Source organism: Salvelinus sp. IW2-2015, linkage group LG2, assembly GCF_002910315.2.
Source record: "Salvelinus sp. IW2-2015 linkage group LG2, ASM291031v2, whole genome shotgun sequence".
In the NCBI taxonomy this organism is placed as follows: Eukaryota; Metazoa; Chordata; class Actinopteri; order Salmoniformes; family Salmonidae; genus Salvelinus; species Salvelinus sp. IW2-2015.
In genome coordinates this window covers 24,359,964-24,382,315 of record NC_036839.1, presented here as the reverse complement: position 1 = coordinate 24,382,315, position 22,352 = coordinate 24,359,964, and the positions used below count along the sequence as shown (strand labels likewise).

The 22,352-nt window shown below is 42.8% G+C and overlaps 1 protein-coding gene across 2 annotated transcripts; it reads left to right on the top strand.

Moving 5' to 3' along the window:
- Nucleotides 1-4,576: 4,576 nt before the first annotated feature.
- Nucleotides 4,577-20,572, top strand: klhdc3l (kelch domain containing 3-like). Of its 2 annotated transcripts, none has more exons than XM_024006703.2 (9): nucleotides 4,577-4,682; nucleotides 13,756-13,981; nucleotides 14,261-14,343; nucleotides 14,480-14,558; nucleotides 14,805-14,848; nucleotides 15,193-15,313; nucleotides 15,477-15,663; nucleotides 16,337-16,444; nucleotides 16,654-20,572. In XM_024006703.2, the coding sequence occupies exons 2-9, from the start codon at nucleotides 13,813-13,815 to the stop codon at nucleotides 17,186-17,188; spliced, it is 1,326 nt and encodes a 441-aa protein (XP_023862471.1). In that variant the 5' UTR covers nucleotides 4,577-4,682; nucleotides 13,756-13,812; the 3' UTR covers nucleotides 17,189-20,572. The 2 variants fall into 2 exon arrangements, with proteins under 2 accessions (XP_023862471.1, XP_023862480.1); XM_024006712.2 differs by having other exon boundaries at nucleotides 13,596-13,981.
- The last annotated feature ends 1,780 nt before the right edge of the window (nucleotides 20,573-22,352 follow it).

The window sequence follows — 22,352 nt, the reverse complement described above, 5'->3', positions numbered from 1 at the left end:
TTTGCTGGTGTGGTTCCGTCAAAACACTTCATAACTACCTGGGTGTCCCCTTTACAGATAAGGACTGACCACTCTGCTCTCCATGGTCATGTCTTTCAGAGAGCCAGAGGGCAGGTGCACGCTGGTTGGAGGAGCATCAGCCGTATGACTTCACGGTGGGCACAGGGCAGGGGCAGGCCACTCCACGCGACGCCATGTCCCGTTCGCCCTTACTGCAGACGGCTGCCGCCCACTGTGAACGGAGGAAGGGACGGGAGAGAGCTGCGGGCAAAGGAGGGTGTCTGTCCACAGGTGTGTCAGACGAGCGGCCTGTCTTCTGTGAGCTGCAGACTGTCGACGTGGCTGAATGGCGGGGCAGCAGCAGGACGGGACACAGACCTACAGCCCAGTGCTACAGTGGGTAGAGGCGCAGGTGAGCCACCATGGGAAGAGTGACAGCGCTTCACTCAGCGACCAAAGAGGTTGTAGTCGAAGTTTGAGAGACTGCGGCTGGCTGATGTGCGTGCTACAGCGGGCATGAAGGAGTCAGCTACGGGAGAGGGAGTGGCAGTGTGGTCCCAAAAGCATTGCGGGAGGCTGATGCTCCAGAGTACTCATGGGGGGGTGGGGACTGGACACTTGGGGTCACAAAAACACGGCGCCGTCTCCGTCAGGGTTTCTACTGGGGCAGCACAAAGAGGGATGTGGAGGACTTTGTCCGCCCCTGTGACAACTGGCACAGCGAGAAAGGGCCCCCCCAGGCCGTCTCATGCTCAGCTCCAACAGTTCCCAGTGGGGCTCCCATGGAGAGGTGGGAGTGGATGCAGTTGGGCCGTTCCCACCACAGACAGTTGGAAACCGCTGGGTGCTCACGCATGACTATTGCACCAAAACTGGCCGAGGGCCTATGCTCTGCCTGACCAGGAGGCAGAGACCATCGTCGACGCCCTGATCAGCGGGGATGTTCAGCAGGTTTGGAGCTGCAGAGCCATCCACAGCGGACCAAGGCAGAAACTTTGAGTCCCGTCTGTGTCGCCACCATGTTGAGCAGGCTGGGTATGCACAACGACCCGCACTAACTCTCTCCATCCTCAAAGTGGATGGCCTTGTGGAGCGCTTATCAAACAAAACGCTTGGACAGCAGCTGGCCATCGTCTCTTCCAAACACCAGCGTGAACTGGGACAAGCACCTGCCTATGGTCCTCATGGCATGCCCGCTCCGCTGTCCAAGACTCCACCTCCTGCACGCCTGCCCTCCTTCATGCTGGGGAGAGAGATCCGCACCCCTGCGGAGATGGCGTTTGTCGGCCCTGGATAGCCCTCTATGTTCCTCCGGGGCGGAGTATGCCCGGAGACTCCAGGACCGCCTGGAGACAGCCCACACCTTCGCCAGAGAGCAGCTGAGTGAATGCAGTGTGTGAGGCAGAAAAGAACTATGACGTGCACACCCGGGGAAGGCACTTTGTGGCTGGGGAGCTGGTCTGGGTTCACCAGCCCCTAAGGAAAAAAGGCAATGCCCCAAGTTGGACAGTCCACTGGGTGGGACCCTGCAGTGTCCTGGAGAGGGTAGGGGAGGTTGTGTACCGGGTGCAGCTTCCTCCCAGGGGAGAAAGGTGGCACGGTGCACCGGACCAGGTTAGCCCCATACAGAGGGCCTCTTCTCCCCAAACCCCAGGAACCCCCACAATTCCCCTCTCTTGGCAAATGACATTCTCCAGGGCACCCAACCCTCAGGTGCCGCCAGACAAGGCTCCAGACAGCCACTCCCCCTGTCTCCCCCCCTGTGTCACCGGCGTGGTTTCCCCAGAGCCACGGACATGTATTACCCGTTCCCAGCTTCCTTGTCCCCCATATCCCTGCCTTCATCCCCTGGTTCCCAGAGGGGCACTCTGCGACCATTACGGCCACGCAGGCAAAGGGAGACCTCCGGGTCGCTTTCAGGAGACTTTGTTTGTTCCCTCGGGACGAGGACTTTGTGGTGGGGGCTGTTAGCGACCCGCACAGACAGCTGTGTGTTATGTGTTAGGCTAGGGAGTGTTGTGTTGTACTGACCAGTACCCGTGTTCGCGCGGGGTCCGACATGTCAATCAACCTGCTATCTGCCAATCACGGGAATGCCTGGAATGTTCTGATGCCGGGCATCCTGGTGGTTGGCGGAGTGGCGTGGAGGGGGGTTGGGCAGGGGGGTGGAGCATTGGAAGTTAAGACCAGGTTCAGCCTTTGTTCTCTCTCTCTTACGTCTGGGCTTCACAAGAGAAGGTCACGATTGGCTTGTGGGTTATCTGTCATCTATTTGGCGTGTGCTACGGCCCAAACAGTAGCCTGTGTAAAGTTGGTTTAATAAACCGTCAATTCGCAAACTCAAGCCTCTGTCTGGACAATTGTTCATTTATGATCTAGTCAGGTCATTACAATATATACTGAACAAAAATATAAATGCAATGTAAAGTGTTGGTCCCATGTTTCATGTGCTGAAATAAAGATCCTAGAAATGTACACAGGTGTACCTTGTGCTGGGGACAATAAAAGGCCACTCTAAAATGTGCAGTTTTGTCACACAACACAATGCCACAGATGTCTCAAGTTTTGAGGGAGCGTGCAATTGGCATGCTGACTGCAGGAATGTCCATCAGAGCTGTTGCCAGATAATTTAATGTTAATTTCTCTACGTCGTTTTAGAGAATTTGGCAGTATGTCCAACCGGCTTCACAATCGCACACAACGTGTATGGCGTCGTGTGGGCGAGCGGTTTGCTGATGTCAACATTGTGAATCTCGTGAGGAGATCCGGAAGCCAATTGTGAGGTATCTGTGACCAACAGATGCATATCTGTATTCCCAGTCATGTGGAATCCATAGATTAAGGCCTAATTTATTTATTTAAATAGACTGATTTCCTTATATCAAGCTCACCTATACTGAACAAAAATATAAAATGCAACAATTTCAAAGATTTTACTAAGTTACAATTCATATAAGGAAATCAGTCAATTTAAATAAATAAATCTATGGATTTCACATGATTGGGAATACAGATATGCATCTGTTGGTCACAGATACCTCACAATTTTAATGACAATGAATTAATGATGTACTAGCGGCAGATGTAACAAAATGTTTACCATCCAACTTTACTTTGCTAAAATGGTATTATGTTACTTAAAAGTTCACTTTAATATAGAATAACCAATTATATTAACCCATTTTAAACTGGCATAACATGGTTATTGTATGGTAACAATGGTCATCACAATGGATTAGTAATCTACTAAAAATATATCAAGTTCACTTAGATCTTGCTGTGAAGCTGTGTGTGTGTGTGTGTCTGTGTACTGTGTTCGTTTGTCATTACTGTAAACACATCTTGCTTTAATCAATCAATCAAATTGATTTATTAAGCTCTTTTTACATCAGCCAATGTCACAACGCCAGCCTAAAACCCCAAACAGCCAGCAATGCATATATAGAAGCACGGTATCTAGGAAAAACTCCCTCGAAAGGCCGGAACCTAGGAAGAAACCTAGAGAGGAACCATGCTCTGAGGGGTGGCCAGTCCTCTTCTGGCTGTGCCGGGTTGAGATTATAACAGTTTAACATTTTAAAATCATAACAGTTTAACAATTTAATATTTCCTAAACAGCATCACCGTTAGGCTACTGCAGCTTCTGCAGCCGCACTCTAATCGTGATATCAAAGAAATGTTTTATAAGGCGCGAAAATGAAATACACGATTTTGTATCATTTTGATTATGGAATACTGACTACGTGTGCTTCAAACTTTTTAATTTAAATTATTTGTAGCTATATCGTCTCAACTGTGCATGAGCGTGCATCCGACTCAGTTTCCCTACCAGAAAACATGCAATACAGTAAAGTGGAAACGTGCGGATGGCTTGACCTCGTTTTGCAAGTGTCGGCTCACTTGACCTCAGTGCATTACTGAGGGGTGCAACTCAATATTAGAAAGGTGTTCCTAATGTTTGGTATACTCAGTGTATATGCCATAGCAAACAATGCAAAAATCCTGTGACCTTTTATTACAGGAGAATATAACAAGTACAAATATTACTCTTAATCCCCCCCAAGTCAATTATGTTTGAATATGTAATACGGAACAGTACATTAGCCAGCTCTTTGTCCTTAATTTACAGATTAGAGGGTCAATTCTTATTATGGAGCCAACAGATAAGATTTCACAAATAATTTTGGATATCATTTTTGGGGGGATAGTTTTCCAGTGACAGAAAATATTCCCCTGAGCTGGCATATGATAAGGAATATAAATCACCGAATTGTCATAGACAGTATGCAATAATAACTTTTTATAGGTTCAAGGTCAAGTTTGAATGGAATATTTCGATATCATAAACAATCACATGCTTTTCATAGTGGCCTATCTCGTGCTTATCTTTTTCTCCTTATGTCATAGTAGCCTATAGTAATAAAGTGGACATATGCAGATTACACTGACAGGCAAACATTTACATTTGACTGTAATATGTAAGTGCAAATAGTAGCCTACTATCACGTGCTTTCTCCAGTGCTGCGGAAGAGTTTCTCATTTCAATCTTGAGAAACACCCACACTTCCTGCTCAAACCACAATATGCCCCTCCTTCTGAAATGCTCTTCAACGCCCGGATGATCACTGCAGCGCAGCAAAATCCAATGCAGAGGAACGGGTGAGATATCGGCTATCTAATCGGTAATTTTGTTTTCTATGATGTAACTTTACATTTTCAATGTATAGACTATTCAACGATGCAGTAAGTGAGTTCAGCTTTGGCTGTGTAGGCTATGTAGCCTAGTAAAATGTAGCCTAAAAGGAAAATATAATACATTACGTTTTTATTAGCTATTGAAATAGTGGTTTTGGTTTATTTTTCGTAAGGGTTTTATAATGATATATTTCCACAATGAAACCAACAATTATTCTAATGCCATAAGTAAGACATTGAAAACAATCTATTCATTTTATTTTACACAGTGAAAAATGTCTGGCCAGTGACCGTTTTCACATTGTAGCTAAACTTTTGTCTCGTGTGTATTTCTCTTCTGGAAAAGACACTTCGTGTACTGTATGCAGTAGCCTAGGCAAAGGATATTTGTAGAATAAGTATCCTAGGCTACATCTTGAGATGTAGGCGCACTTTTAATTTTACTGACTAGGTTGTATTAGCCTATAACAGCATGGAACTGTAAAGTCAGTAGGAAGAATGTGGTAAGAAACAGCACAGAGTGAAATAGTGCTGAAATAACGGTCACGTGCCCCTCCTAGACGTTCTCTTCCAGAGATGTCAAACTTGTATTTTTCCATGATCTGACTATTCCTTCAATTTCGTAATAACAATGTAATAATAGTTTGTGCTTTGTAGTTTGTAATAACATTGCAATGCACCTTTCTTAATCCAACCTTTCTAATCAGGTTAGGCTAGTTGATTGAACAGAGAAATAGAAGCCTTCAGAAAATCACTTGAAAACAGTTGAGATAGAAGAATAGAATATAATATCAGTGAAGGAATTAACTATATAATTTCCTGTTCACATAGGGTATGCCTTCACACAGTCATGGGGCTGTGTTTATGCTTCTCAATTTAATCAATGTCATATCATATTGACTCATTTGCAATTATCTAAATTCTTAATTCAAGATAGAGGAAGGTAGGTACTGCTCCCAATGACCTACTTTCTTTTTAGAACACAAAAACAACCTTGAGGTTGGGGGCCCCCCAGATTGCATATGAACATGTCATAAGCAATGGCAAAAGTGTAGAATTGCAGGAAATTAGCTTTAACGGTCGACTTAGGGCACAAAAAACGATCCAACTCCTAATTTTTTTTACCGAAATGAGGTGTGCCTTTGGTGGTTCATCGATGTGTCATTCTGGTCATGAAGGCTGTGACTGACCTAGCTAGTTCATTAGCTAAGCTAACCACTTGTAGCTAGCCAGTAACTCCTCCAGTATGTGTTGATGTCATTTCACATGATTTATTTTTGGACAGAGATCAGTAAGAAATGGCACTACCGTAGCAAAATATCGTATTCCTAATAAAAAAATGTACCATTAAATTACCTGATATGGTGCATTTATCAGTGATACAGTTTAAAGCCTTTTTTTTTTTTTTTTCCCCAAAGTCAACCTTTTAAAGTAACTGTCCAGTGTTTCCAGATTTCTATGAAATATGATCTAGAATTAATTACAATATGAGTGAAATAGTTTTCCTTCCAAAAATGTTTTAAATAAGTATGTTAAAGGTCCTGAACAGTCATTCTGAAAGGTACCTTTTCTCTCATGGCAACTACCAGGAAGTTTGAAAAGACAGGCTGAGTGGGCGGGGAGATTATATTCATGAGTTCGCCTTGACTGACAACTCTTTGAAATGCCAAGCAACTTGGATGCAGTGAGCGGTGTTGCAGTATCAATGATCTCAAGCAAATTTGGTGATACACAAAGCAACTCAAACAACATTGAAACTGCATCAATTATATATTTAAGCAATAAGGCCTGAGGGGGTTTGGTATATGGAAAACAGAAAGGAAAATGCCGCATAGGACCGTTCACCCTCACCTGGGATATGGTTGCCTGATGAAGACCTATGAGTCGAAACGTTGTTATAAATCAAGTCACCTGGGAGCATGAGCAGCAGTGTGCAGCGTTTTCTATTCCTGTTTTCCATGAGTTTGTCTACAATTCCAGCACCTGCGGAAAGTACCAGGATGTGCGTATGTTCTCCAGCTTTTGTTGGTGTGGTACAGTATATCAATCAAATTGATTTCAATCAAATGTATTTATACATCCCTTTTTACATAAGCAGATGTCACAAGTGCAATACAGAAACAGAGTACATGGCCATTAACTTGTTTTGGATAGGGGGCAGTAGTTTGACGTCCGGATGAAAAGCGTGCCCAAAGTAAACTGCCTGTTACTCAGGCCCAGAAGCTAGGATATGCATATAATTGGTATATTTGGATAGAAAACACTCTAAAGTTTCTAAAACTGTTAAAATAATGTCTGTGAATATAACAGAAACCCCGAGGACAAACCATCCCCCCCAAAAAATAATTCAGTTTACCACTATTTTCAATGGCTATCACTTTTACTATAAGGCCAAATCCTCCCAGATTGCAGTTCCTAGGGCTTCCACTAGAGCGGTTTTTGGAAAGATGACCCAGAGATTGTATGTTTTCTAGGTGGATCCCATTTTGGCTGTAGTGTTTCGAAACGCGTGGAAGAGAGTGCGTTCTTTGGTATTTTTCTCCGGTAAAGACAATAACGATTCTCCGTCTTAAATTTTATAGTTTATTTACGTATTAGGGTACCTACGGTTTGATTATAAATGTTGTTTGACTTGTTTGGAAAAGTTTATTAGTAACGTTTGGGATTCATTTTGTATGCATTTTGATGGAGGGAAACTGGGTGGATTATTGACTGAAGCACGCAAGCTAAACTGAGATTTTGTGGATATAAAGGAGGACATTATCGAACAAAAGGATCATTTGTGATGTAACTGGGACCTTTTGGAGTGCCAACGGCAGAAGATCATCAAAGGTAAGGCTTTTATTATATCGCTATTTCTGACTTTCGTGTCGCAGGTGCCTGGTTGAAATATGTTTTCAATGGTTTTGTATGCGGGGCGCTGTCCTCAGATAATCGCATTGTTTGCTTTCGCCGTAAAGCCTTTTTGGAGACACAGCGGCTGGATTAACAAGAAGTTAAGCTTTTTTTGATGTATTACACTTGTGATTTTATGAAAGTGAAATATTTATAATACTGTCGTTTGAATTTCGCGCTCTGTAATTTCACCGGATGTTGTCGAGGTGTCCCGCTAGCGGCACGCCTTTCCCAGACAGGTTTTAAGGCCAGATTGTTTTTCAAGATGTTCAAATGTTCATAGATGACCAGCAAGGTCAAATAATAATCCACAGTATCAACAGGTCAGTATCAAACTTTATCAATACAGTCATCTTAGTAAGATGGCGCCGACAGATATGGCGGCTCTGCTTCTAACTCCTAATCAGCTGTGCAGTATTGTTTTGTGTGTGTGTGTTATTTCTTACATTATAAGCCCATAATGTTTTTTGTGTTATTACATACAGCCGGAAATAACTTTTGGATATCAGAGCGGTGGTAACTCGCCAGCATTACGACCAGGAATACGACTTTCCCGAATTGGATCTTTTGTTCGTACCCCCCAGGTCAATTGAACTTCTTCCAGAGGCTGCTCCAAAACACAGCTGGCGGAGAAGAGGTATTCGGAGTGGACTTCTAGTCCGAATCAGGAGGCGTGCATGCGATCCACTGCTTCCGAGTATATTACTCGCTAATGTCCAGTCTCTGGACAATAAAGTAGACAAGCTCAGGGCGATTCACGGCCTCAAAGAACTACACTGGACTTAATGCAAACTGAAAACCACATATCCTGAGGCCTCATTTATTGTACCTTGGGATTTTAACAAAGCAAATTTGAGGAAAACGTTACCGAAGTTCTACCAACACATTGACTAAAGAACTATCGCTGGTAAAACATTGGACCACTGCTACTCAACTTTTCAAAATGCCTACAAGGCCCCCCCAGCCCCCCCTTTAGCAAATCTGATCATGACTCCATTTTGCTCCTCCCTTTCTAAAGGCAGGAACTCAAACAGGAAGTACCTATGCTAAGGTCTATTCAACGCTGGTCTGACCAATCAGAATCCATGCTTCAAGATTGTTTTGATCAGGCGGACTGGGATATGTTCCGGGTAGCCTCTGAGAATAACATTGACGAATACACAGATACGGTGACTGAGCTCATCAGGAAGTGTATAGGAGATGTTATACCCACTGTGACTGTTACAACCTACCCAAACCAGAAACCGTGAATAGATGGCAGCATTCGCACAAAACTGAAAGCGCAAACCATGGCAAGGTGACTGGGAATATGCCCGAATACAAACACTGTAGTTATTCCCTCCGTAAGGCATTCAAACAGGCAAAATGTCACAATTCAATGGCTCAGACACAAGATGTATGTGGCAGGGTCTACAGACAATCACGGACTACAAAGGGAAAACCAGCCACATCGCGGACAACAACGTCTTGCTTCTGGACAAGCGAAACACCTTCCTCGCCTCCTTTGAGAATAACACAGTGTCACTTACGCGGCCCGCTACCAAGAACTGTGGGCTCTCCTTCTCTGTGGCCGACGTGAGTAAGACATTTAAGCTCGTTAACCTTCGAAAGGCTGCCGGCCCAGACAGCATCCCTAGCCGCGTCCTCAGAGAATGCACAGACCAGCTGACTGGAGTGTTTACAGACGTATTCAATCTCTCACTATCCCAGTCTGCTTTCCCCACTTGCTTCAAGATGTCCACCATTGTTCCTGTACCCAAGAAAGCAAAGGTAACTGAACAAAATGACTATCGCCCCGTAGCACTCACTTCTGTCATCATGAAGTGCTTTGAGAGGCTAATTAAGGATCATATCACCTCTACCTTACCTGACACCCTAGACCCACTTAAATTTTCTTACCGCCCCAATAGATCCACAGAAGAATCAATCGCCATCGCAGTGCACACTGCCCTATCTCATCTGGACAAGAGAAATACCTATGTAAGAATGCTGTTCATTGACTATAGCTCAGCATTCAATACCATAGTATCCTCCAAGCTCATCATTAAGCTCGGGGCCCTGTGTCTGAACCCTGCCCTGTGCAAATGGGTCCTGGACATCCTGACAGGTCGCCCCCAGATGGTGGAGGTCGAAAACAACACCTCCACTTCACTGATCCTGAACACAGGGGCCCCACAAGGGTGCATGCTCAGCCCCCTCCTGTACTCCCTGTTCACCCATGCCTCCAACTCAATCAGTGTGCAGACAACACAACAGTAGTAGGCCTAATTACCAACAATGACGAGACAGCCTACAGAGAGGAGGTAAGGACCCTGGGAGAGCGGTGCCAGGAAAATAATCTCTCACTCAACGTCAACAAAACAAAGGAGCTGATCGTGGACTTCAGGAAACAGCAGAGCGAGCCCGCCCCTATCCACATCGACGGGACCGCAGTGGAGAAGGTGGAAAGATTCAAGTTCCTCGACGTACACATCACTGAAGATTTGAAATGGTCCACCCACACAGACAGTGTGGTGAAGAAGGCTGAATAAATTTGTCTTGGCACCTAAAACCCTCACAAACTTTTACAGATGCACAGTTGAGAGCATCCGGTCGGGCTGTATCACTGCCTGGTACGGCAACTGCACCGGGCGCAACCAGAGGGTGGTGCGGTCTGCCCAACACATCCCCGGGGGCAAACTACCTGCCCTCCAGGACACCTAGAGCACCCGATGTCATAGGAAGGCCAAAAAGATCATCAAGGACATCAACCACCCAAGCCACGGCCTGTTTACCCTGCTATTATCCAGAAGGCGAGGTCAGTACAGGTGCATCAAAGCTGGGAGCGAGAAACTGAAACAGCTTCTATCTCAAGGCCATCAGACTGTTAAAAAGCCATCACTAGCCGGCTACCACCCGGTTATTCAACCCTGCACCTTAGAGACTGCTGCCCTATATACAAAGACAATGAATCACTGGTCACTTTAATAATGTTTACATACTGTACTACTTTACTCATCTCATATGTATATACTGTATTCTATTCTACTGTATTTTTGTCAATGCCACTCTGACATTGCTCAAACTAACATTTACAGTGGGGAGAACAAGTATTTGACACACTGCCGATTTTGCAGGTTTTCCTACTTACAAAGCATGTAGAGGTCTGTAATTTTTATCATAGGTACACTTCAACTGTGAAAGACGGAATCTAAAACAAAAATTCAGAAATTGTATTTGTATTTGATACATCAGAAAAGCAGAACTTAATATTTGGTACAGAAACCTTTGTTTGCAATTACAGAGATCATACGTTTCCTGTAGTTCTTGACCAGGTTTGCACACACTGCAGCAGGGATTTTGGCCCACTCCTCCATACAGACCTTCTCCAGATCCTTCAGGTTTCGTGGCTGTCGCTGGGCAATACGGACTTTCAGCTCCCTCCAAAGATTTGGGTTCAGGTCTGGAGACTGGCTAGGTCACTCCAGGACCTTGAGATGCTTCTTACGGAGCAACTCCTTAGTTGTTATACTTTGGTCATCATACTTCAAATATCATCAAATGTCATGAAAAACATGATTTGACTCTTCATGACCTTTAAAAAGAATATTTTATGTGTTGGAATGGTGTGGGTGTATCTCAACAACGGAATKGTGTGGATGTATACCGGTCATTAAAAATATGAATATAAGTAGACTGATGGCCAGCTCATCCATGTCATCCTCTGAGGAAATAACACACATTTTTTAAACGGTCTGTTTGAGATACAAGGTGGGTTGAGGTGGGGTTTTTGAAGTGTTTTTTTTTCTCCAATGTATGATTTTGCCACAAATACGAGTATAGGATGAGTCAACAACATTATTTCGGTACTTACAGAATATGTAAGTGAGACTTTCACTAGACAGTTACTTTAAAACAGCACGTTTTTCTCTCTGCCCCATTGCAAAATGTGTAGAAATGCAGGAAGTTAGTTTTCATAAAAAAATGTTTTCCCCCAAAACAAACTTTGGGTGTTGGGCGGACTTCCACGTAGCCTTTCATTTACGGTATGTTGCATACTGTTTTCAAAATGTAGAAGTGGAGAAGTTGCTTGTTGACCCCCACAATGAAATTGAGCACCCAAAATGTTTTAATGGACATCATCATTTCTCAAAGTTTGTATCCTATTGAATATCAGAAAATGCATCCTCCAATGTCAACGTCTGCCTATGCCCACACGTAGTCTAGGTTTGCATCCAATTAGTGACACATTTTCTTGCGAATATTCTAAAATCTGCATAAAAACAATATTCACATTTACCCAGAGATGTTTCCATCTACTATTTCAACTATTTTGGGTTATATAGCGAATTTGCCAACACTGGTCATGGCACATGCACTCTAGCCAACAGCTGGCAGATACAGTGCAGGTATAGCCTACCAGGCCTACATGAGATTTGTATAGACAAAATAGCGAGATTATTTTTATTTGTCAAACGTCAACCATGTCACCAGAAAAACACCCTCTATACATTTGAAAGTAGCATCAAGCTCATCACCGTGCACTTTCACCACCCTGTGAAGTTCATCATAACTGATTTCATCTGTAGCATAATAAACTGCATAATAAACAGCAAATCCTAGTGGGAGGACCACACGACATGTTATTGCGTGACATCGATATGATAGTTATATCAATATTTGCGTATAAAGGTACATCATTTTTTGCATAATTCATTTTTTCCGACACAAAAAGATCCCAGCTTGTCAAACGTATTTTGTTTTGTCAACATTTGGAAAGTTTACGGACAAATCTGCTGTTTCCATCAGACYTGTCGTGACATTTTTAATCCAACATGTAGGACTACTTTACTTGCATAAAAACATTGGATGGAAACCTGGTTTGTGTCAAGAAAAGGTCTTACTTGTATCACCCTCAAACAACAAGTTAGGCATACCTAATTTCAAAATAGGTAATCATCACTGTGAATCGTGAATGATAGGCCTAATTCTTCATGTTTTACCGGTGAAATGTCCAAACCTCATCTGCATACCAATCATTTGATTTCAATCAGTTTCATGGGAATATGAATTTAGATCTTCTTGAATTACTGTTTTGTGAGCGAATTAGACCAGATGTTGTTAAACTATAAACCTTGTATTTTGTTTCAATCAAAGCATATATTCTGCCTCGTGGCAGGTGCTGATTTTGGCGCATCTTAGGCCTATTATGCCATGCTATTATATTCAGTTCTGTTATAATACGAATGAATCATTATGTGATCTTGCGAGACATTGCTTCAGAATACATTTTCCAGAAATATTTTTACCAGCTCTGTGTAGCACTATACCCCTGGAGGGGACGGTGAATCTGTCTCTGTCCATTAGCTCGTTAGTACGTTAGTCACATGCGATATCTCAGACAGCACTGGCCCAATGTTGATGAAACTTGGGTGAATAATATGTCTTGCCATAGAGATTCGCATTTACAAAATTACACTGATTGGCCCAAGGGGGAGCTGCCTCATTCGTTGTGACATGTGTACTGTTGCCTTGGTTACTTGTTGCTTGTTTGTACTATACAAATTAATATACACATGTATTATGAATACACAAAAACCACACAAAGTACTAAGACAAATGTCTCTTTTTGGGTATGAAGCTGACTGTTCTGATTATATAATGAAGTACTTGTATACAGTTAGCCTAGTCCCAGATCTAATTGTGCTATGTATGTTTGGCCTGGCAAAGTTGGCAAGACAACATAACAGATATAGGCTCAGGCTATTATATAGTCACAAGAGTGTGAGGTGTTACAATAATGAATATGTTGCCTACATAGGGAGGGTCTCCTCGCTGCGTTACCCACAGAGTCAGGGGCTCTTGTTGTGCCTCTTCAAACTGTTTTTTTCACACCTGGGGACAGAGAAGCCGTTCATGATCCAGGGAACTTGTCCATTCCCCCCAGAGAGAAGCATGACATCACAAACCTCAATGTTAGTTTTATCCTGAGGATAATAGTTAATTGAACTTTTTTTTTCTTGCAGCTGCAGAGGAATTCGAATTCACACGGACTGTTTTGGTTAAAGCTTTCCTCACTGTGTCGATTGAATCTCTTTCCAAAGACAACTGAGAACAGTCACATGACACCCGTAGTGGTTAGTGGTTGACAACTAGTGTTGCTGTGCCCTATTCTTCACCATGCAGTCGTTTTCCTGAGGAGAATAGCAGCCCAATGACAGCTGAGATTGAGGATGCCCTAGTATGAGCCGGAGGAGCAGTAGCAGCCCCAGCCTGTGGACCGTACTGCCTCAGAGTGGCCCTGCACCATGTGAACGCTACAAGCACGCCTGCTGCTCCTACGGGGGCAGTGTMTTTGTGTTGGGAGGGAGGGAGAGCCACTCGCTCAGGGACTTCTGGAGGTATAATGTTGGTAAGTGACTAGTCTCTGGTGACAGGCTGTTAATATAGCTGGCCAGCATGCAGGCAATATTTTCTTCTAGGTTCATTCCAAGATTAGTGTCAGATACACTATACTTTTTCTAAGTCATAATTATTATTACTTTGTTTATATTGTGAACTGGTCTGCTACAAACTGTATATGTCAGTTATGCAGACTGTTATTCAATCATGTTATAACAGTGTTATACAGTGATGTTGTTACGCATTAGGAATGAGGGTATGGACCTAACCACTGTGTGTGTCTATGTAGTACGCAATGAGTGGACAGAGTTGGACTGTAGCTGTGAGGCAGCACCTGAGGAGCTTCAGGAACATTCCATGGTGGCACATCAGGTAGGGTTTTATCTATGTCATCTGTATGGTTATATCAATATAATATCAATGTCATTGTATCTCAGACTGCTTAGCATTGCTGTACATGGTAGGCTTCATGGAGCTCAATGTTGATTGTAAATCATTATCTTTACAGGGTGTTCTGTATGTCTTCGGTGGAATGATTGATTCTGCGTACACTATATGGAAAACCCCCCTCTGGGTGTTTGATATTGGTAAAATCCACTGTGGGCAACATACACCTCAATAACTACTGACACAATCATAATGATCCAACAACATCCAAAACACTACATGTTCAAACTTGCACCTGGCATATAAAATCCTACCTGACAACATAAAAAGTTGGTACTAGCGCACAGTTCTCATAGGGAGTGACGGCAAAGAAAAGCTGCCATTCTGCCTTTGTTTCTCTGTGAGTCCTGCACAGTTGTCAGTGTCCTTTCTCATATCTCTTGCAGTGAAAGAGCAGTGGGTTTCCTGGCAGGATAGGAACCCCCCTCAGGTATGTAATGTAAAAGTAAATGCTCCACATACCAGGGAAATTGAGAGTGATAATGTAACCATGCTCATTTTCCACAGCTTGCACTCGCACAAATGCACCACTAWAAATTATTAAAAGAACAGTACATATTAATTTGTATACCCTCTCATATCAAGTACGGTTTTAACTGCAATTAATGAAAAACATAATCAGTTGATTAACTAAATGTAACAACAGCATATGGCAGCTCTATAAACTGGCCCATAGCATGATTAATAGTAATGGCTGATCAAGTATGGTTCCCATGCTTTGTACTGATATTGATGACATCCCTCATGGCCGTCCATATGCTAACATGTTAACAGAATCAGGTGCCAGTCAACAGGAAGGGCCACAGTGCTGTGGTGTTTAGCTCTGCCATGTACATCTACGGAGGATACATTGACATGAGAGCCTCATCACAGGAGTTTTGGAAGTTAGAATTTGGTGAGTTAGACGTTTTCTATGGATAGATCATTTGGTTTTCGTGATTATCATTTAATAACAACACATTGCTGTCACATTTCCAGAGAAAATAATAATGATGTCATGACTGGAATATGTTTTGAATTTRCCAACACTTCACTGAACACTGTCTTGTGTGTGTCAGACACTATGTTGTGGTCCCTGCTGGACTGTACCCAGACAGAGGTGGGTCCTGGTCCCAGACACAGCCACTCTGCCATGACCCACCTGGACTGCATGTACCTGTTCGGGGGTCTGAGAGGCCTGAGGGAGCAGAGGGATCTGTGGAGATGGAACTCTACCAGTCATTCCTGGAGCAGTCTCAACGCCACGTGAGTGATCTCTGCTCCCTCTTTATTTGGCTGTGTCTCTATCTCTCTCTCTCTCTGCCGCTGGGGTTTCACTGGATACTACAGATCTATAAAAATAGTTTAAGGGTTCAGGCACTGACAACTTTCAATACCCTTATGGAGGACACTTTTAGGACTGTTCCATTGGTTCCATTGTACTGGGTAAGCTAAATCAAGCTCCGGTCAAGTATTTGAAAGTATTTGAGATAATGTATTTGACCCAGGTCTGTTTCAGGCACTGACAACCTCAACAGCCTTATGGAGGGCAATATCATGTCAATTATAATTTCTCTTTATGGGCTCAGTTGTTTTGTGTGGCAATTTGTTCAGCGTTTCAACAGGAAATGCAAAACAGCTGAAACCAGACAATGTTATCTGGCGCCTAGCCACCAGATTAATTTGCTTAACCTGTAGCTTTAACCTCTCACAAACATATATCATCATTCACTATCAATTGTTACGTTTGAATAAATAATTTGGATTGTGCAGTGTATGTACACACAGCACATTAAGTAAATCAACAATCTAAGTGATGTTATCTTTTCCACACAAAGCAAAAAAACTAACAACAGACTAATTGTGTCGCTTGTTTAACAATGCGTTGTGTTGTTTTTCCTTCCTTCCGGTCTGTCTGTCCTGTGGATGTGTTATACAGATCAGGCCCCTCTAAGCTGGTGGGCCACTCAACTGTGGTCTACCGGGACAGCATGCTTCTGTTTGGAGGAGGAGAAAGCCAGCACACACCCAGGAGCTGTCTATGGAGGTACATCTTCACTATTCAGACCTGAGTCACTCTTCACATTTTGAATGGAGTTTCTATCGTAAATCGTGGTGTAAGAGAAATATCGTCCTAAATAATAGTAATAACTATAAGTCAGAAGAGAAATATCTAGAGTGTGCTTGCTGAAGCAAGCTACACTGAATATATAATAATATAAGATATGCCATTTAGTAGATGCTTTTTATCCACAGGTACAGCTTCACCACCCAGACCTGGGGGAAGCTAGCCGTGCTACCCGGCTCCAACCCACCTCCCCACAGGATCTACCACTGCTGTGCCGGCCTGGGCCCTAGCTATCAGCCTGCCGTGACCACAACCACCAGCACCACCCCGACCCCCAGCACCACCATCAGAAACAGACTTGACAGCAAGATACGGCCGTTCAAGAACAAATGCTTCCCATCCTCCTCAGAGACAGAGGGCACTATAGAGCTGGAGACGTTTAGTAGCTCGGAGAAGCTATTGACTGAAGTGGAGGACTATTGTAATGGTCTAAGTGGGAATGACCCTCAGCGGTTTGGGAACTGTCTGACCTTTGAGAACCAGGAGGCCTTCAGTAAGCAGTGGAGCTGTGAGAATAGAGAGGAGGATGGTTCAGGTAAACCAGAGGAGAGCCATGAGAGCATAGCACAAAACCTGCCTGATTTGCTACTGGTGCTGGGGGGAAAGCCCTTAGTTAGACACACGGTCATCTCTGTGTGGCAGATGACATTGGCTGACCTCTGAGCTTTGACCTCTGACCCAGAGAGAGAGGGATGGCATTTTGTAAACTACAGTGCCTTGCAAAAGTATTCATCCCCCTTAGCGTATTTCCTATTTTGTTGCATTACAACCTGTAATTTAAATAGATTTTTGGCGGGATTTCATGTAATGGACATACACAAAATAGTCCAAATTGGTGAAGTGAAATGAAAAAAATTACTTGTTTAAAAAAAAAAAAAAAAAAAAAAAAGTGGTGCGTACATATGTATTCACCCCATTTGCTATGAAGCCCCTAAATAAGATCGAGTGCAACCAATTTCCTTCAGAAGTCACATAATTAGTTAAATAAAGTCCACCTGTGTGCAATCTAGGTGTCTCATGATCGGTCACATGATCTCAGTATATATACACACCGGTTCTGAAAGGCCCCAGAGTCTGCAACACCACTAAGCAAGCGGCACCACCAAGCAAGCGGCACCATGAAGACCAAGGAGCTCTCCAAACAGGTCAGGGACAAAGTTGTGGAGAAGTACAGATCAGGGTTGGGTTATAAAAAAATATCTGAAACTTTGAACATCCCCCGGAGCACTATGTAATCCATGATTAAAAAATGTAAAGAATATGGCACCACAACAAACCTGCCAAGAGAGGGCCGCCCACCAAAACTCATGAACCAGGCAAGGAGGGCATTAATTAGAGAGTCAACAAAGAGACCAAAGATAACCCTGAAGGAGCTGCAAARCTCCACAGCGGAGATTGGAGTATCTGTACATAGGACCACTTTAAGCTGCACACTCCACAGAGTTGGGCTTTATGGAAGAGTGGCCAGAAAAAAGTCATTGCTTAAAGAAAAAATAAGCAAACACATTTGGTGTTCGCCAAAAGGCATGTGGGAGACTCCCCAAACATATGGAAGAAGGTGCTCTGGTCAGATGAGACTAAAATGTAGCTTTTTGGCCATCAAGGAAAACGCTATGTCTGGGGCAAACCCAACACCTCTCATCATCCCGAGAACACCATCCCTACAGTGAAGCATGGTGGTGGCAGCATCATGCTGTGGGGATGTTTTTCATCGGCAGGGACTGGGAAACTGGTCAGAATTGAAGGAAGGCGCTAAATACAGGGAAATTCTTGAGGGAAACCTGTTTCAGTCTTCCAGAGATTTGAGACTGGGACGGAGGTTCACCTTCCAGCAGGAAAATGACCCTAAGCATACTTGTCACGTTCTGACCTTTATTTTCCTTTGTTTTGTCTTTAGTTAGTATGGTCAGGGCGTGAGTTGGGGTGGGCAGTCTATGTTATGTGTTTCTATGTTTAGGTTTGTCAATTGGCCTGATATGGTTCTCAATCAGAGACAGGTGTTTTGCATTGTCTCTGATTGGGAACCATATTTAGGTTGCCTGTTTTCACTGTTGGTTTGTGGGTGTTTGTTTCCTGTGTCTGTGTTCGTGCCACACGGGACTGTTTCGGTTAGGTTACTTTGTTATGTATTGTATTTTTTGTCGTGTTCAGTTAATTATATTAAAACATGGACACTTACCACTCTGCGTCTTGGTCCGATCCCTGCTACACCTCCTCTTCAGACGAAGAGGAGGAAATCAGCCGTTACAATACTGCTAAAGTAACACTTGAGTGGTTTAAGGGGAAACATTTAAATGTCTTGGAATGGCCTAGTCAAAGCACAGACCTCAATCCAATTGAGAATCTGTGGTATGATTTAAAGATTGTGATACACCAGCAGAACCCATCCAACTTGAAGGAGCTGGAGCAGTTTTGCCTTGAAGAATTGGCAAAATTCCCAGTGGCTGGATGTGCCATGCTTATAGAGACATACCACAAGAGACTTGCAGCTGTAATTGCTGCAAAAGGTGGCTCTACAAAGTATTGCCTTTGGGGGTGGGGTGGGGGGGTGAATAGTTATGCACACTCAAGTTCAGTTTTTTTGTCTTATTTCTTGTTTGTTTCACAATAAAACATATTTTGCATCTTCAAAGTGGTAGGCATGTTGTGTAAATCAAATGATACAAACCCCCCAAAAATCTATTTTAATTCCAGGTTGTACAAAATAGGAAAACTGCCAAGGAGGTGAATAATTTCACAAGCCACTGTATTTAAAAGAAACATGTATATTTTTATATGGAAATGTATCACAAAGCGGGGGTGTGATGCAGCTGTTGATGCATAGAGTTCCCATGCTAAGGTGTTATTTAGTCCATATAACAGTCCCAAATATACTGTACATATCTTAATCTTTGTTAATTCAGCTGAATAATCGTTCAGTTTTTAAAAAACAATTCAGCAAATCTATTTTGCAGAGAATCAAAAAAATAATCATTGTACCTATATTTCCAGGTGTTATGTTTTAGATTGACAACAATGTCCTTTTTTAACAATGTTAAACCAAGTGTTAAACCACATTAATGATGAAATTGTTTGTACTCAAATATTGAATTTTTTTATGTTTTGTGTTAGTAAAAATKGTGTTTCATTTTATTTTTTCTAAAGGGAGAATATCCCCAATTAACACATTGGTTTTGAAATATTGTATATATTTTAGCAATTACATTTACTTTTGATACTTAGGTATATTTAAAACCAAATACTTTTTGACTTTTACTCAAGTAGTATTTTACTGGGTGACTTCACTTTTTTCATTTTATATTATGGTATCTTTACTWTTACTCAAGTATGATATTCGGATACTTTTTCCACCACTGCCGGTTTTGAATTCATCTCCCAACAATTTTCCTGTCCTGCTAAGCATTCAAAATGTAACAAGCACTTTTGGGTGTCAGGGAAAATGTATGGAGTAAAAAGTTCATTATTTTCTTTAAGAATGTAGTGGAGGAAAAGGAAAAGTTGTCAATAAATAAATAGTAAAGTAAAGTACAGATACCACAAAAAACGACTTAAGTAGTACTATAAAGTATTTTTACTTAAATACTTTACACCATTGAAAACCGGTCACTAGGGGCAGCAGTGAGAGCTATTACCATCAAGTAGGGTGTTGCGGACGGGGATGGCGGATGAGCTCCAGCTCCGAGGGTCGAGTTCAATCCCAGGGCTAGACCCTCGTTTTGCATTTTGAGGTTGTAACCCTATCCCAAACCTTAACCATTACCTTAACAATTCTGAATGAATGCCTAAACTTAACCTTCGAAATGTATGTTAATGGTAAAACATCAGATTCTGCAATGACACTGAGAGCTTGTTGGTCATTCCACCAATTAGGTGCCTTTTGAGTAGTAAAAAAAACAMATTTTTTAAAACTTAATTTTAACATTCTGTCATAAAGAGCAAATGTTCAAGTTAATAAAAAACATGTTTTCCCATCTCAACAGGTAAAAAAAAWAAAAAATACAATAGTAAGTGCCTATTAAAGTAAATATTCACCCATTTTGAATGTTATATTGTTTGTGTGCATCTCTGAGCGATGTTTTATCGGTTCCCTGGGTCAATTCATGTTTTCATGTATATCTGAGAAATTGCCGTTCAAGCAGACAGAAATTTGGCAGGTATGAGGTAGCGCTGAGATAAAGCCGCTCTCACTACACTGTAAGTATTTATTTTTTTACAAGGTGGATCAGCTTTAATATAGCGGATAGATTGTAGCTTCCATCAATGTAATTGTCTGCATCATTTCCAATCCCCCATATATTTTTGGGGTATACATACATACACATACCCACATACAGTGGGGAGAACAAGTATTTGATTCACTGCCGATTTTGCAGGTTTTCCTACTTACAAAGCATATAGAGGTCTGTAATTTTTATCATAGGTACACTTCAACTGTGAGAGACGGAATCTAAAACAAAAATCCAGAAAATCACATTGTATGATTTTTAAGTAATTAATTTGCATTTTATTGCAACATAAGTATTTGATACATCAGAAAGCAGAACTTAATATTTGGTACAGAAACCTTTGTTTGCAATTACAGAGATCATACGTTTCCTGTAGTTCTTGACCAGGTTTGCACACACTGCAGCAGGATTTTGGCCCACTCCTCCATACAGACCTTCTCAGATCCTTCAGGTTTACGGGCTGTCGCTGGGCAATACGGACTTTCGGCTCCCTCAAAGATTTTCTATTGGGTTCAGGTCTGGAGACTGGCTAGGCCACTCCAGACCTTGAGATGCTTCTTACGAGCCACTCCTTAGTTGCCCTGGCTGTGTTTCGGGTCGTTGTCATGCTGGAAGACCCAGCCACGACCCATCTCAATGCTCTTACTGAGGAAGGAGGTGTGTGGTCAAGATCTCGCGATACATGGCCCCATCCATCCTCCCCTCAATACGGTTGCAGTCGTCCTGTCCCCTTTGCAGAAAAAGCATCCCCAAAGAATGATGTTTCCACCTCCATGCTTCACGGTTGGGATTGTGTTCTTGGGTGTGTACTCATCCTTCTATTCCTCCAAACACGGCGAGTGGAGTTTAGAGAAAAAAGCTCTATTTTTGTCTCATCAGACCACATGACCTTCTCCCATTCCTCTGGATCATCCAGATGGTCATTGGCAAACTTCAGACGGGCCTGGACATGCGCTGGCTTGAGCAGGGGGACCTTGCGGGCGCTGCAGGATTTTAATCCATGACGGCGTAGTGTGTTACTAATGGTTTTCTTTGAGACTGTGGTCCCAGCTCTCTTCAGGTCATTGACCAGGTCCTGCCGTGTATTCTGGGCTGATCCCTCACATTCCTCATGATCATTGATGCCCCACGAGGTGAGATCTTGCATGGAGCCCCAGACCGAGGGTGATTGACCGTCATCTTGAACTTCTTCCATTTTCTAATAATTGTGCCAACAGTTGTTGCCTTCTCACCAAGCTGCTTGGCTATGTTCCTGTAGCCCATCCCAGCCTTGTACAGGTCTACAATTTATCCTGATGTCCTTACACAGCTCTCTGGTCTTGGCCATTGTGGAGAGGTTGGAGTCTGTTTGATTGAGTGTGTGGACAGGTGTCTTTTATACAGTAACGAGTTCAAACAGGTGCAGTTAATACAGGTAATGAGTGGAGAACAGGAGGGCTTCTTAAAGAAAAACTAACAGGTCTGTGAGAGCCGGAATTCTTACTGGTTGGTAGGTGATCAAATACTTATGTCATGCAATAAAATGCAAATTAATTACTTAAAAATCATACAATGTGATTTTCTGGATTTTTGTTTTAGATTCCGTCTCTCACAGTTGAAGT